Raw genomic sequence first — 12249 nt, forward strand, 5'->3', positions numbered from 1 at the left:
CTATGCGAAGCTGGGTTTAAAAATCTATCTTAGAATAAAGCAAGCATATCGCCGCCCATCTGTGTACTCCCATAGGTCCACGCTGCTTTGCTTCACTAAAATTTCACTGGAACCAATTGATCAACTCATTAAAACGCACATGAAGGCCGCCATTGCTTGGTGGTGATGACACTCAGGCTGGCTGCCTTGCGACAAGGTATGGGTGCAAGCTCCCGTTTTCTTCCAAGCCAGAGCCGCAACCAATCAGTCGCCAAAGGACGCAGCAGTCTGGCAACAGCAGCAGCGCATTGGCCCTAGTTTTTTTCACTCCTGCTTGTGCGCTGCAGTCGAGACGAGCATGGCGACTTTGTCAAGGAAGCGTAAGTTCCTTTCTTCCGAAGAGCTGAGTGATGAAGCCATAGTTGGGGGCGTTCGCCACAGCGACGCATCATCGGATGATGACAGCGACGCAGAGGATTTAGCACCACCATCTGCACTAAAAGTGATGGAAGCATTTGATGTGCTCCACAGATTTATTGGTGCTCACGATAACATCGCAATTCAACTGCTCACCGAGTGCAGAAATCGTGCCATGGCACTCATGGCAAAATAAAAAAAAAAAGAAGCAGAAGAAGCTGATCAACTTCTTAGGAAATAAGTGATGTTTTGAGACTGTATTGTCCAACCTGACAGTGTTTTGGGCTGTTTTTGCCTCATCGAAATTTTACTTCAATGAAATTTTTCGTGCGCCGCCCCGTCAGTTTCGTTGTGGCGAGATTCAACTGTAATATGGGAGGTTCAACTGTAATGTGTCCCTGCCTGCACCACTAAGTGAGAGGTGCAGGCCTATATCAATGTTCGTATGTCACCATCTACTACGAAAGCTTGTTAAAGGCCAACTGCAGCGAAATTTTTCGCCCTGTAAAAAGACTTTTTTTTTTTTCTAGTACAGCAGAATCTCGATTATAAAACTTTCAGGGGGCCACATGATACTCGTATAATGCAACGTATAATGCAAATTTTTTTTACACCACTCGCTAGCCTTTCACAACCGCATGCGGCGATGCAGCCGTGCTGATCTTCCGAAGCCTGCCCTGCACCCACCCGTGTGATGCTGGTGTGCTTGAGCAGCAGGGAGGGCAAAATATCCAAGTAAAAGTTTTTTTTATGAATCCTGGCTATAACTTAGGAGTGCACAAATTATGTGCGAGCTCAAATTATGCGAGTAAGCATGTTAATTCGAGCTGGTGGCTCGGTTCCGGCCAATGCCCATGTAAGTGTATGGCGTCGGACCTGGAGCATCGGACACTACGTCAGCAGATACAGTATTTCACGCTATTGTCTTGATCACAGAGGAAGGTCGGATATCATTTGTTGTACAAGAGCAGCGTAAAACCCTTGTTGGACCTTCAGGCACTTGAGAAAGGCGATTTATGTTCCCACAGGACACCAAGGAGCGATGATGGGCCACCCTCCAGCTGACTGGCAGCAACAGCAGCAAGCTGGCATGCCTACCCAGAAGCCGTATCTCGAAGACAGGCGTCGCAAGGGGGCTGCTGCTGCCTCCCAGGCGCAGGGGCACTTCCCAGCCTGTGGCACTGAATTCTCGGCCGCGGGCTCACCAATTCCCAGCGGCTATATCGCACGGCCAGGTTCCTGCCCCAACCCGAACTTCAACAATGGCACCACGGGCCCTGGTGGTGCTGGCAGTGCTGCCACAGCCAACAGACCAAGCTCCTGTGCTGGTTTCAACTCGCCTGGTTCCTTCTCCAATCCACCGACGCCATCGGGCTTTCCTGGTGCACCAGGCGCCAGTCCAGCAGCAGCATCCAGCTTTGCTGCAGCGCCGGGTGCCAGCCCTGGCATGGTCTTTAGTCCTGGAGCAGCGACGCAACAGCAGACACCTGCTGGAGGTGTGGGCAATGCTTTTGCCAGCAGGCAAACTGGCCAGTGTGGAGGAGGGGGACCATTCACGGGTGCCCCACCCTGCGGTAGTCCAGCCCTCCAGCCGTTTTCACCATCAGTCCGTGGGTCCTCGGGATCGAGTCCGCCTAACTATGGTGCAAGTGGCGGTGGCAATGCAAGCCCAGGCACTGTCCCACCTCCGGCAAGAAGTCCCGCATCTGGAGCAAGTCCCCGACTCCAGCAAGGACCACCGCCGCCCTACGGTGCACGAGGGCCACTGGCACCCAGTCCCCACCCACCACCATCGCCGTCCCCGCGGCTGGGGACAGCATCGCCAGCCGACCCCACGGCACGGCAATTCTCTCATCCCACTGGTGGCCGGCTGGCCAATCCGAGTCCAGGAAGTGTGCAGACAACACCCCTGAGCTCACCAAAGCCCTGCCGTGGAGGCCCGCACACACCAACAACACCGGGCGGTGGCAGTGCCGTGCCAAGCCCTTCTTCTGCTGGAAGCTCACGGAAAAGATCTGCTACACCTCTGACGCAAGATACGCCAGAGTTTGTGAGTGGCATCAACACATCTGCAGCAGGAGGTGAGTAGCTCAGCCGCTTACTGTTTGCACTGTCTGCTAAGAAGGGCACTGCTTGCGAGTGGAAACTATCCCTGGCAGCGATTCTTAGCAGGCTAGCAGAGCTGACCGGTGCTTCGTTGGTGTTTGCTTGGTGTGGTTGCTGCAGGTCTTGGCCACCCCGGTGGAGTGGGTGGCGGTGGCAAGGAGCCCGGCCTGATGCCTGTGCCCTCGCCGCAGCAGATCCAGTACCTGGGCTCCCTGGAGAGCCAGGAGCTCACTATCCAGAAGCAGGCCAACCTGGGGGTGCCCGATGGCTCCCTGAGCGCACAAGCCCCACCTCATGGGGGAAGCTCCATGGGGGGCCAGAATCCCATGGGAGGGGCAGCGGCAACACAGGGAGTTATGCCTCAGCAGGGCATGCTGCAGGGCATCGGCCACCCATCAGAGTGAGTTGATAGATGGGCACACCCAACGTTTTATGGCGATAGAATTCACAGCAGCTGTGCCGCTTCACTTGTGAAGGCAAAGCTGCAGTACCCCTGGTAGTCGCTTCACAGACCACAGACAGGAGGGAGGGAGTAACTCTTCACACTGCAGTTTCCGACTCTTCCTCATTTTTAAGCACGTTTGAGCTCGAATGCCTATTTTGTGCAGTGGAATCCCACTAGTACAACAAAGTTCACAGGACCCGCGAGAAACTTTGTTGAAGTGGACACTTCGTTGACATGAAATCAGACTACAGCCAAACCCGAATATAATGAACTCGTTTATAGCGAAATATGCTTTATATCTAACACTCGGAAGTTGTAACTTTATTAATGCAAAATGTATTTTTTATAACGAGCTACACATTAGATAATCAAGCTTTGAGCGCTCGTGATTGGTCACCAAATGCCCGCTAATGCGCTGCTGCGCCGGCTCCGGGTAGTCTCAGGGCAACCATGCTACCCAGCCTCGCGGCCACGTTTCAGCGAAACCCGTGAAAGGCAGGAGGAATGGCAGCATCCCTTTAAAACCCACGCTGTCGGCTAGCCTCGCTTTGCAGCACTCCTATTCAGCAGCCAATTACCACATGATCAAACACGTGTGGGCAGCTCAGGACCTGTCGCGCTGGCTTCGGGAGAAGGCAGCCCGGTAGCCTATGAAGGCTGTGGTACGCTGTCGTCCTCCATGCTTTCTTAGCTTGTATTTGCAAGTAATACTGCTGTTCTGCTCTCTAGACTCCAGCTGCGCCTTGGTTGCTGCGCACTTGCTTTTCGGCGCTTCATCCTGCAAGGTGACACCGAAACAGCAGCAAGCCCTTCCGGGGAGCTTGCAATAAGCGAAAGGAAGATTTGCCTCCTCCTGGATAGCTGTTCAGAACACTACTGCGGCGTCTCGCTCAAAAACATTAAGCTTTGCTTTCTGCCACTGAACACAACAGCGGTTTTACTGTGACTTGTTCAAGGCATCATCCGTGTGTTCAACCTAGGCTACTGGAAGCATGTGGTTGAGCGGCTTTTATTGAAACTGCAGGTTAATGATGAGCTGATGATTAATTTGCTGGCTGTGATTGAAATGACCAGTCGTGCCGGGCAAGACATGACCCGAGACACTCGAGACCACCGGCTCGGGAGAACTGCTTCCATCAAGCTGTACTGTATCATGAGGACATGGAAGATGAGAGTGCAGTGTATGCAGTGCAAGATGACGGGCACTTCCACGCTATGGGAATTACTCGCCGATGCTCCACACGCTGTGGCAAGTGAAGTTTCCTTCGAAGATTTTTTGATGGTTGACAACCACGTAGCTGTGATAGAGCAAACCCATTAGACTCGGTCGGAAATTGTTTCCAGTGTGCTGGTGTCTGGTGGCACCCCACATGAGCCGCCTCCGGACCGCTACGGAATATGATCGCCCTTGCCCGACACTTCGCGATGCCGTTTCTGCTACTGATGTGCTTGACGATACTGCTGTGCTAAGGATGACAAAACTATTGAGCATAAGGGTAGGGGGAATACGGGGAAGCGGACAGGAGTTCATTTAAATGATGTGCCATGTCGAGAATGCAATTCTCATTATTGGAGCGAAACACTGCATTCGGGAAAAAAATCACTGCCTACTGCAAAGAGGTGTACATTTCTTAGAAGAATTCATGGTGAGTGGCTTGGTTTTTATGCCGTCAGTGCGTTTTCGTGCCGCTGTTCGCAACCTCATATATAACGAATTTGGTGCTAAAGTTCATTTTAACTGGGTTCAGGTATATCTAATTATTTCATAAATTGAACAAATCATATGAATCGCACTGTTTGTTATAGCCGGGTTTGACTGCACAGAATTGGCAGATTGGACTATCTATATCTAGTCCATGAACAAAGTTTTGTTTTATTTCAGAAATTTGTCGGCTTTGGGTTTTGAAATCGGCACTGTGGCACTATATTCATAGTACTGTGGAAATCTCAAAGAATGGACATGTTTGCATAATTAATGTACCCATTGCACTGGCTCCTAAAATCCATGTTTTATTTTTCCCCCATGCTTTTTAAAGAGGGCCTTGTTTTTTTCCTGTGAGAATTGGTACCGAGACAGTACTGCCTGGAGGCATTTCGCCGACAAAGCACGCGTGCGCTTGCTTCATATGCACCTCAAAATCGATGCTTTGGACACCGGGCATCCAGCGGCACCAAATAAGCAGCACATAGTGGCAATGAACTGGCACTTTCGCTGATGTTCGCTGCAAGGCTTTGTCTCGGGTTTTCCAGTGCCCTTTGCGTGACGTTCCATCCGATTAATTGCAGCCACAGCAGTCAGCCTACATAGTGCTACATGATGGAGTGATTTAAAAGTGACTTCCATCTGCAGTAATTACCTCGCCAAAGCACTTCCAAAGAATATTTAAACCATGCTTAAAGTCTACGCCGGTACTCTATCAAAACAGGATATCGCCTAAAATCCCACTTATTGGTTTGGCAGTTTGCGACTAATTCTGGCAACATACATGCAGCTGTACAGCTGACTTTCTCTTTTTGGTCTTAACTGCCGTGCAATTGCCACGACTCTCAAGTGAGAATTTGAGAGTCGCGGAGGTTGCACTGCTGTTTTGGTCGACAGGTGGACGTCGTATGACAGTCACACACTCCTTGATTTTCCAGCCATGTGCCTCTGCTCACTAGTGGTTGCACGCCCTTCACGACTCCGGTGCAGCCCTCCACTGTGCAAGTTCAAACTCTCCAAATGTTTCGCTGAAAGGCGAAGAGGAGGCCTTCTGATAAGTTCGCACTTTAGGACAGAATATGCTGGCTGTGGCCTTCAAGTAAAAAAAAAAAAGATGGGGATGACGGAATATTTCAGAACAATATAATGGGTAATCTCACTACCTGACTGTCTCCCGTTAGCAGTGTACTGCATATTCAGTTCACTTAATTAATTCGAATTGTTTTCTACAGTGCTGTATTAACAAAACTACAGTTCTTCCTTTGAGGATGTTTGAATAGCTGTGCTGGCACAAGCTGGCATCTGCGAACTGCGAGACCTCAATCCCTGTTTCTACATTTCCAGTATCCCGCCTCTGGACATGGGCCCCAGCCTGGCCTCTGAGAATTCCCAGGGCTCGTACCACTCCTCCTGCTCTTCCGGAATGGAAGGTGCTGCACCTCGGATGGGTCCTGCCATGCAGGATGGAACGGGCTCGCGTTTTCCGACGAGTCCTCCGTATGACACTCGATTCACAGGAGCTCCACATGAAGCGCCAGGCTTTGGTTACATGGACCCCCGGTGCAGGGGTGTGGGGCCTGAGCCTGACCCTTCGGACCCTTCTCAACAGGGCCGCTTCCCTGGACCTCACCACCAAGGCTTTCCCACCGGAGGCATGCCGCCGCACCAGGGGGCTGCATTTCCTGGGGCTTCCCAGGCGGGGCCGACAACAGGGGCGCGCGATTTCGGCGAGCCCATGATGGGTGCCACGGGCTTCTCACGGCCCGGTGGTTACGCTGGCGACGTCCCCCACTCGCCCCACATTCAGAGCCTGCAGAAGATGACGCCCCCTTTCGACGGCAGCGGCAAGGGTGAAGTGGCCACAGACCCTCTCAACGGACCACACCGTGGAAGTCCCGGCTGCATGGTGCCCCTCGAACCGGCCTCGGCACAGTTCATGGCCGGTGGGCCCATGATGCCCCACGGAAGGGGTGCTGCTGCTGCCCCCTACGCCGGAATGGCACCTGCCCGCAACTCCCCCGGGCCCCGTGCGCGGGGTCGCGGAGCTGCTGCGAGTTCGGCGGCGGCAGCAGCAGCCGCCGCAGCAGCTGCTAATTTTGGGGGCGGAGCCAACGTGCAAGTGAAGCTTGGCGCACCCAACACGATCCAATACCTTCCCGCGCGACCTCAGAACCCAGTGGCAGCGCCTCCGCATCGAGCGCCGAGCCTGGACTTCCTCCAGCGTTTCACGACGCCGTTGACCAACCTGGACGCCAAGGTGCCCACACAGAACCTGCAGTACTTCCCTCCTTCAGGCCCACCCCAAAGGGCGGCTCCTGTCATGATGATGCGGGGTGGAGCGGGTGGTGCCTATGCGGGTGGGCGTGGCCTGCCGCCTATGGACGCGTACGCTGCCGCCGCGGCGGCCGCCGCTGCTGGCGGCCCCAATGGACCTGCCCAGCATGGCATGCCGGTCGGGGCCATGTTCCAGGGAGGCAAGGGTCTGCGGCCGGCGTCTCCTGGGGGCGCGGGTGGCGACGTGGTTTCGCAGCCCCTGCCCCCGACCGTGGGGCAAGCATTCAACTACAAGCAGGGGCCATTCTACGGACCGACGACTGCTGACCCAAACTACGCCGTGCAGTTCCACAACTTCCAGCAGCAGCTGTATGCCACCAACACACGGAGCCAGGGCACGACGGCGTCCGGGCCATCAGGTGCAACGGCGGCTGCCGCAGGGTTCTTTGGCCCAAAGTGACTTTTGACTGTTGTCTCGCCTCCCTGGGTGTGTTAACAAGAGCAAGATGGAAACTGGTCTCTCTCGCTGTCTTTCTCGGCAGTTGTGTGTTCTCTAAGCCCGAGTCTGTGCTGCGTGACTTCGTTTGCACGTGCCACCACCAATAGTCGGGTCAAAGTTGGCAGGTGTGGGGGTCGGTGCTGGGGAGCTGTAGACACTGCAGGACAAAGGTGCTCAGATTCCGCGGCTGCATGGTCCCCATGCGCGTGTGACTGCAGCCAACTCTTTCTCTTGCTCAACAAGGCTCAGAGCGGCCATGGTGGAGCCCACGTGTTTTGGCGCTGCTGACTGGGGTCCCTGCGGCCCGTGCTCGGTGGGACCGTTGTGATTACTCGACGAACCGTGCTGTTCTCGTAGTGGCTGCTGGGAAGAAGAACCAGCACGCAGATGTCCGTGCCATCTTTTGCGATAAGTGTTTGGCCCTTTTCTCAGTGGCTTTGGTGTTGAAGGGCCCCTCACTGGTTGTTGTTTTTCCTTGTTTTGTTGGCGGTTGTTCCTGGTACCGTGGTCTCCTCTTTATATTTTTTTTGTTTGCACATTTTACAAGGCTGGTGGAAAAAAGAAGAAAGGGAGGGGGAGGTTTGGAATGAGAAAAAGAAAATTCAAGCCGGCCAAGGAGAGCCTCTCCTGCTGGTCGCTTTTTATACAGCTAGAAGCGCCTCTTTGCTGCACAACTGCAAGTGGCAACCGATGTTGCGGCCCATTTTTGAAAGGAGACTTGCCCCCCCTGGTCGCGCCGACAAGTTTGCATGATGGTTGTGCTTTTAAAAAGCAGCTATAGCAGGCCATGCGGAAACATGCAGCGCACTTTCCGCATGACTGCTGCTCTCCTACCTTTTCACTTGAGGCAGCTTGCATTTTTTTCTCTTTTCAGCCACCTACCCTCCTCCCCAACTCCCGCTCGAGGTATGTTTATGAAGTGCCATGTTGGTGGCAACGTAAACCTGTCTCATGAAAAAGACAAGTGCAGCTTGTTTCTTCATTTCAGTGCCAACCAGTGTTGTGTTTGGAGAGAGCAAAAGAACTAATACCCTGTGCTGATAGTCTACTACGCACAACTTTCTTTTTTTTTTTTCATTTCTTCTTGGCCCACTGTAACAATACGCCCCCTTTTAGCCTTTTGGACAGCACAAGTTCTTTCCCCCCCCCCCCCCCCAGCCAACCTTACCCATTCTTTGCTTTTTCATGCAATTCTAAGGGGAGTGATTTTTCTGCTCAATTTTATAGTGCAACCGAGAGGAGAATGAGGAACAAAAAAAAAGAAAAGCAATGAGAATGGAATGAAAATACAAGATACGTCACTCATCGCGTCAGCCATATCCTAAGTTATTTATCATGAAGAAAGGTCTCCGTCGTCGTTGTCCTACTGTGGTGGTCCCCCTTTGTTTCTTGAGCCGTCTCTTTTACTGCTTCGTTGTTTTCTAAGTCGAGGTGAGCCGAAGTGTGAAGTACTACTACTGTGCTAGGTCATTACTGAAAGCAAAGTTGTTGTTCTGTGTTCCTCACAAGTGAGATCCCGTCCATGAAGTGAATAAAATAAAAAGCGAAACCAGCGCGGTCGTCTTCGGCCGCGGAAAGAAGAACCTTGCGATATACGACTGCAGCTGTGTTAGCAGTGCATCATACGTTCCTCCCCACCCATCTTCTTACCCTATGCCACCGAGCCGAGTGTTTCCCGTATAATGCAGCTGGACGGATGTGCATGCAGCTTTTAAATGTTGAAATATATGATGCATGGGCTCAGTCCCGATATAGGTAGACAACTGGCGGTCTAAAATAAGGAGGACGAACTTGAATTACTTCCTTTCACCCTGGAAGCCATCGTGAGCACTATGGCTGACACAGTCCTGTCGTGTCTGCTTATGCCTCTGAAGGGTGTCATGTTGGCAGATATTTTATTGGCAGAGTTTAGATATTTTTCTCTTATTGGACATATGCTAATCTGACATGCACATTGTTATGCTTCTATCTTTTTAATGTTCGTGACCACCATTATATTTATTTCCTCAAGCCTGCAATTATATGAGGGAGTCAGCATGGTGAATTATTCCTTAAATTTCATCATCAGTGCAGTCACATAGGGATTAGCAACTGTGGATAACAAGCTCCTTGTTGTTGAAGCTCCTCCATTAATCCTGAAATCAACATGCAGCTGCTTCAGCTGCCAGCATTACACTCTGTGGCAGTGTCCATTTGGAGCATGAGACTTGCACTTCCCTCTAGCTGCATTGCTCACCCCATTTCTCCACTGCTTCCTTGTACATGATGCCCACTTCCTGCTGTTGCATGGCTCTCCTTCCGACATTGCTGTCGCCCAAGAGAATGTGTGATCTTTCCCCAAGTTAAGTACATTTTCATTGTTTTTAACTAATAAGGAAGGGGTCAGAGACGAGAAAGCGGGTGTCATTCCATGGCTCACTTTAAACAAATAAACCTCACATGCAAGGAAAAAATGCTCAATGGAAGAGAGCCCCCTCCCTCCCTCTTCGACACCCCTCTCCCCTCAGCTCACCTCTTCCCTTTTTTTTCTCTCATGCAAACAGAATGTTCTCAGCGTTTTTCATCATTGTGTACCTGTTTTCCGACGCAATATGCATCGCTCGCATCATTTATGCTGCTGTAAGTAGTTTCCAAAGTGAAAGGGAACTGATCTCTCGAAATTCTCAGTATGTATGACCAGTGGAATTAAATGCACTGTGAGCTGTGCAAGTTTTGCCCTGCTATCTGGTTAGGAGGGCGCTATGGAAATTTTTTAACTGGCCTGTGTACTAGTTGAATGGCCATTTTAATGTATGTGGCATCGGTTGTGGGATTTCGTATTTTGTGGCGTTCATTTTGCCGGTAATCGATGCCAGCCATAAAAAATTGATCGGTTGTCGAAGTTGGGTGCTCTTTACGTTGAATCGTGATTTCTCGAAGAAGCTGTTTGTTTCTTCCTCGGGTGACATGCTTAGTGGTACACCAGGTAACTCAGTGCTTTTAATCATTTGTAAAGTGCATTGCTGCGCAGTTTATAACTGCCGGTTAATGACACAAAGTATATCCGGTGCTTTCCATGGCTGCTAATTTTGACATCACCACTTCGCAGCTCAGCAAGTGACTTAGATTGCACAAGTTTAAGCTTATTCCTTTTTTCGTGCTGTACCACAATTGCCAGATCAGCCTCAGTGGTTTATTGCAAAGATCAAAAATTTTAATGAGATCGACTTTGTCTCCAGCAGGTTATTAGTCATTCAGGTGCATCGCATCTTCTTTCTGATCATCCAGCCATTTCTTTATAGGATCCCATTTTTGCAAACAACAAAAGTACTGCATCATCACTGCATTTTCTTCAGCTCTCTCAACCCTTTGATCTCCAATAATCCTGTTCTGTTGTTTCTTTCTCTTTTTTTTTGTCACTTTTGTCTACATCAAGCAACAGGGTAGCGTCACCGCATGACGAGAAAAAAAAAAAAAGACGCGTCCTCCCGCCGCTCTCGCAACTTCCGGCAAAGTGAGGAGGGAAGCCACACGTGACGACTTTCGCACTTTTGTTATTTGCGACGTGTCTTTTTGCAGCCGTGTGCCAAATCTAGATTTCTCCTTGAGGTGCTCCTTTTTTTTTTCTTGATACCATTTTTTTCTCTTAATTTCCTGTATCCACGACTAACGTGACACTGTTGTCCACCGCTCCGTACGTAAACATTTTGGTGGGCGGGGTTTTCTTTTTTCAGGAAGAGTGTGCGAGAGAGGTAACCAATGTTGCCATGCGATGCTGAGAGAGGGGGCCGATTGTAGCGCGCCGTTCGCTTCACTTGCTTTTTAGAAGAGAAGCAATAAAAGGAGTTCATGACGGGGGAATTTTTCGGGATGACACACAGCCGGGGGAGAATTTTACCTCATACGCGGACGGGCAAACACCGCAAGCGCGCGAGGAAAATAATTTATGCTTTTCAGCGCCGCGTACACACAGCTTTTTAAGGCTTCTGTATTTTTTTTCCATTCCCACCCTGTACAAATTGTAAGCAGATGGTTCATGTGCGTGTGTGTGTGCCGTTGTCATGTACAGCTGTGCCTACGTGTATGTTTCTTCTCGTGTTGTCCAAGTCACTTTTCACAGCTTGGTGTGTGTGTATCTTGTTAAAAAAACGCGCCACGTTGGTGGAGCTCACGTCATTGCGGAAACCCGAGCTCTTCTCCGCATGCGCGGCATACTTTCTTTTAACCTTTCAAATTGTTCTTCTGGAGAAAAAAAAAATTTTTTTTTCAAGCTGTTAACTTTTTTTTTTTTTGAGAAAGTGTGATATGCTTGCTGGGTATGCTTGGAAAGAAAAAAAAAGTGTATAAAGATGTGTGCATGGAAGCCTGTGAGAAATGTTGATTTGCTTTTTTTTTTTCTGGTATGCATGTGCCACGTCATGATGAAGAGGAGTAATAATAAAGGTTTTTTTTTTGCAGACATTTCTTGTGTAGCCTTCATAGAATAGCGTTACGTCCACATGGCCTTCATGATTGTGCAGCACGTGAGCACAAGAGGCATCAAAAGTAAGCAATGCTGTTGTGGCATAAAAGTGCATTCTTGTGTTACGTGGAATCTAGCAGGGATAATCTGTGCCTTTCAGATGAACCTTTCAGTGCCGCATTAGTGCTAAAATACACTTCTGGCAGTAGCACCTGGGGACTGAAGTCCATTTACTTATGATACAGTTACTTTTCAGTGTGTGTTCTTTCTAACGACACCTAAATCACCATTCAAGCATCAACTACAGTCCAGATTTTATGTGAAAGACTGCTGGATAACCCTTATCGTCTTGTTGATCGTAGTTTTGTAAACGTTAGGATAAGGAA

The 12249-nt window shown here is 50.3% G+C and overlaps 1 protein-coding gene across 4 annotated transcripts in view; it reads left to right on the forward strand.

Annotated features, from left to right (window-relative positions):
- LOC144110563 (uncharacterized) overlaps window positions 1-11860 on the forward strand; it is a 146265-nt gene extending 134405 nt beyond the window's left edge. For all 4 annotated transcript variants that reach the window (XM_077643572.1, XM_077643574.1, XM_077643573.1 and 1 more), the window contains 3 exons: window positions 1425-2477; window positions 2623-2902; window positions 5994-11860. In XM_077643572.1, coding sequence (XP_077499698.1) covers window positions 1425-2477; window positions 2623-2902; window positions 5994-7383 — 2723 coding nt within the window. In that variant the 3' untranslated portion in view covers window positions 7384-11860. The remainder of the gene's footprint in view (window positions 1-1424; window positions 2478-2622; window positions 2903-5993) is intronic.
- Window positions 11861-12249: the final 389 nt, after the last annotated feature.

The sequence above is a fragment of the Amblyomma americanum genome, chromosome 11 (assembly GCF_052857255.1).
Source record: "Amblyomma americanum isolate KBUSLIRL-KWMA chromosome 11, ASM5285725v1, whole genome shotgun sequence".
In the NCBI taxonomy this organism is placed as follows: Eukaryota; Metazoa; Arthropoda; class Arachnida; order Ixodida; family Ixodidae; genus Amblyomma; species Amblyomma americanum.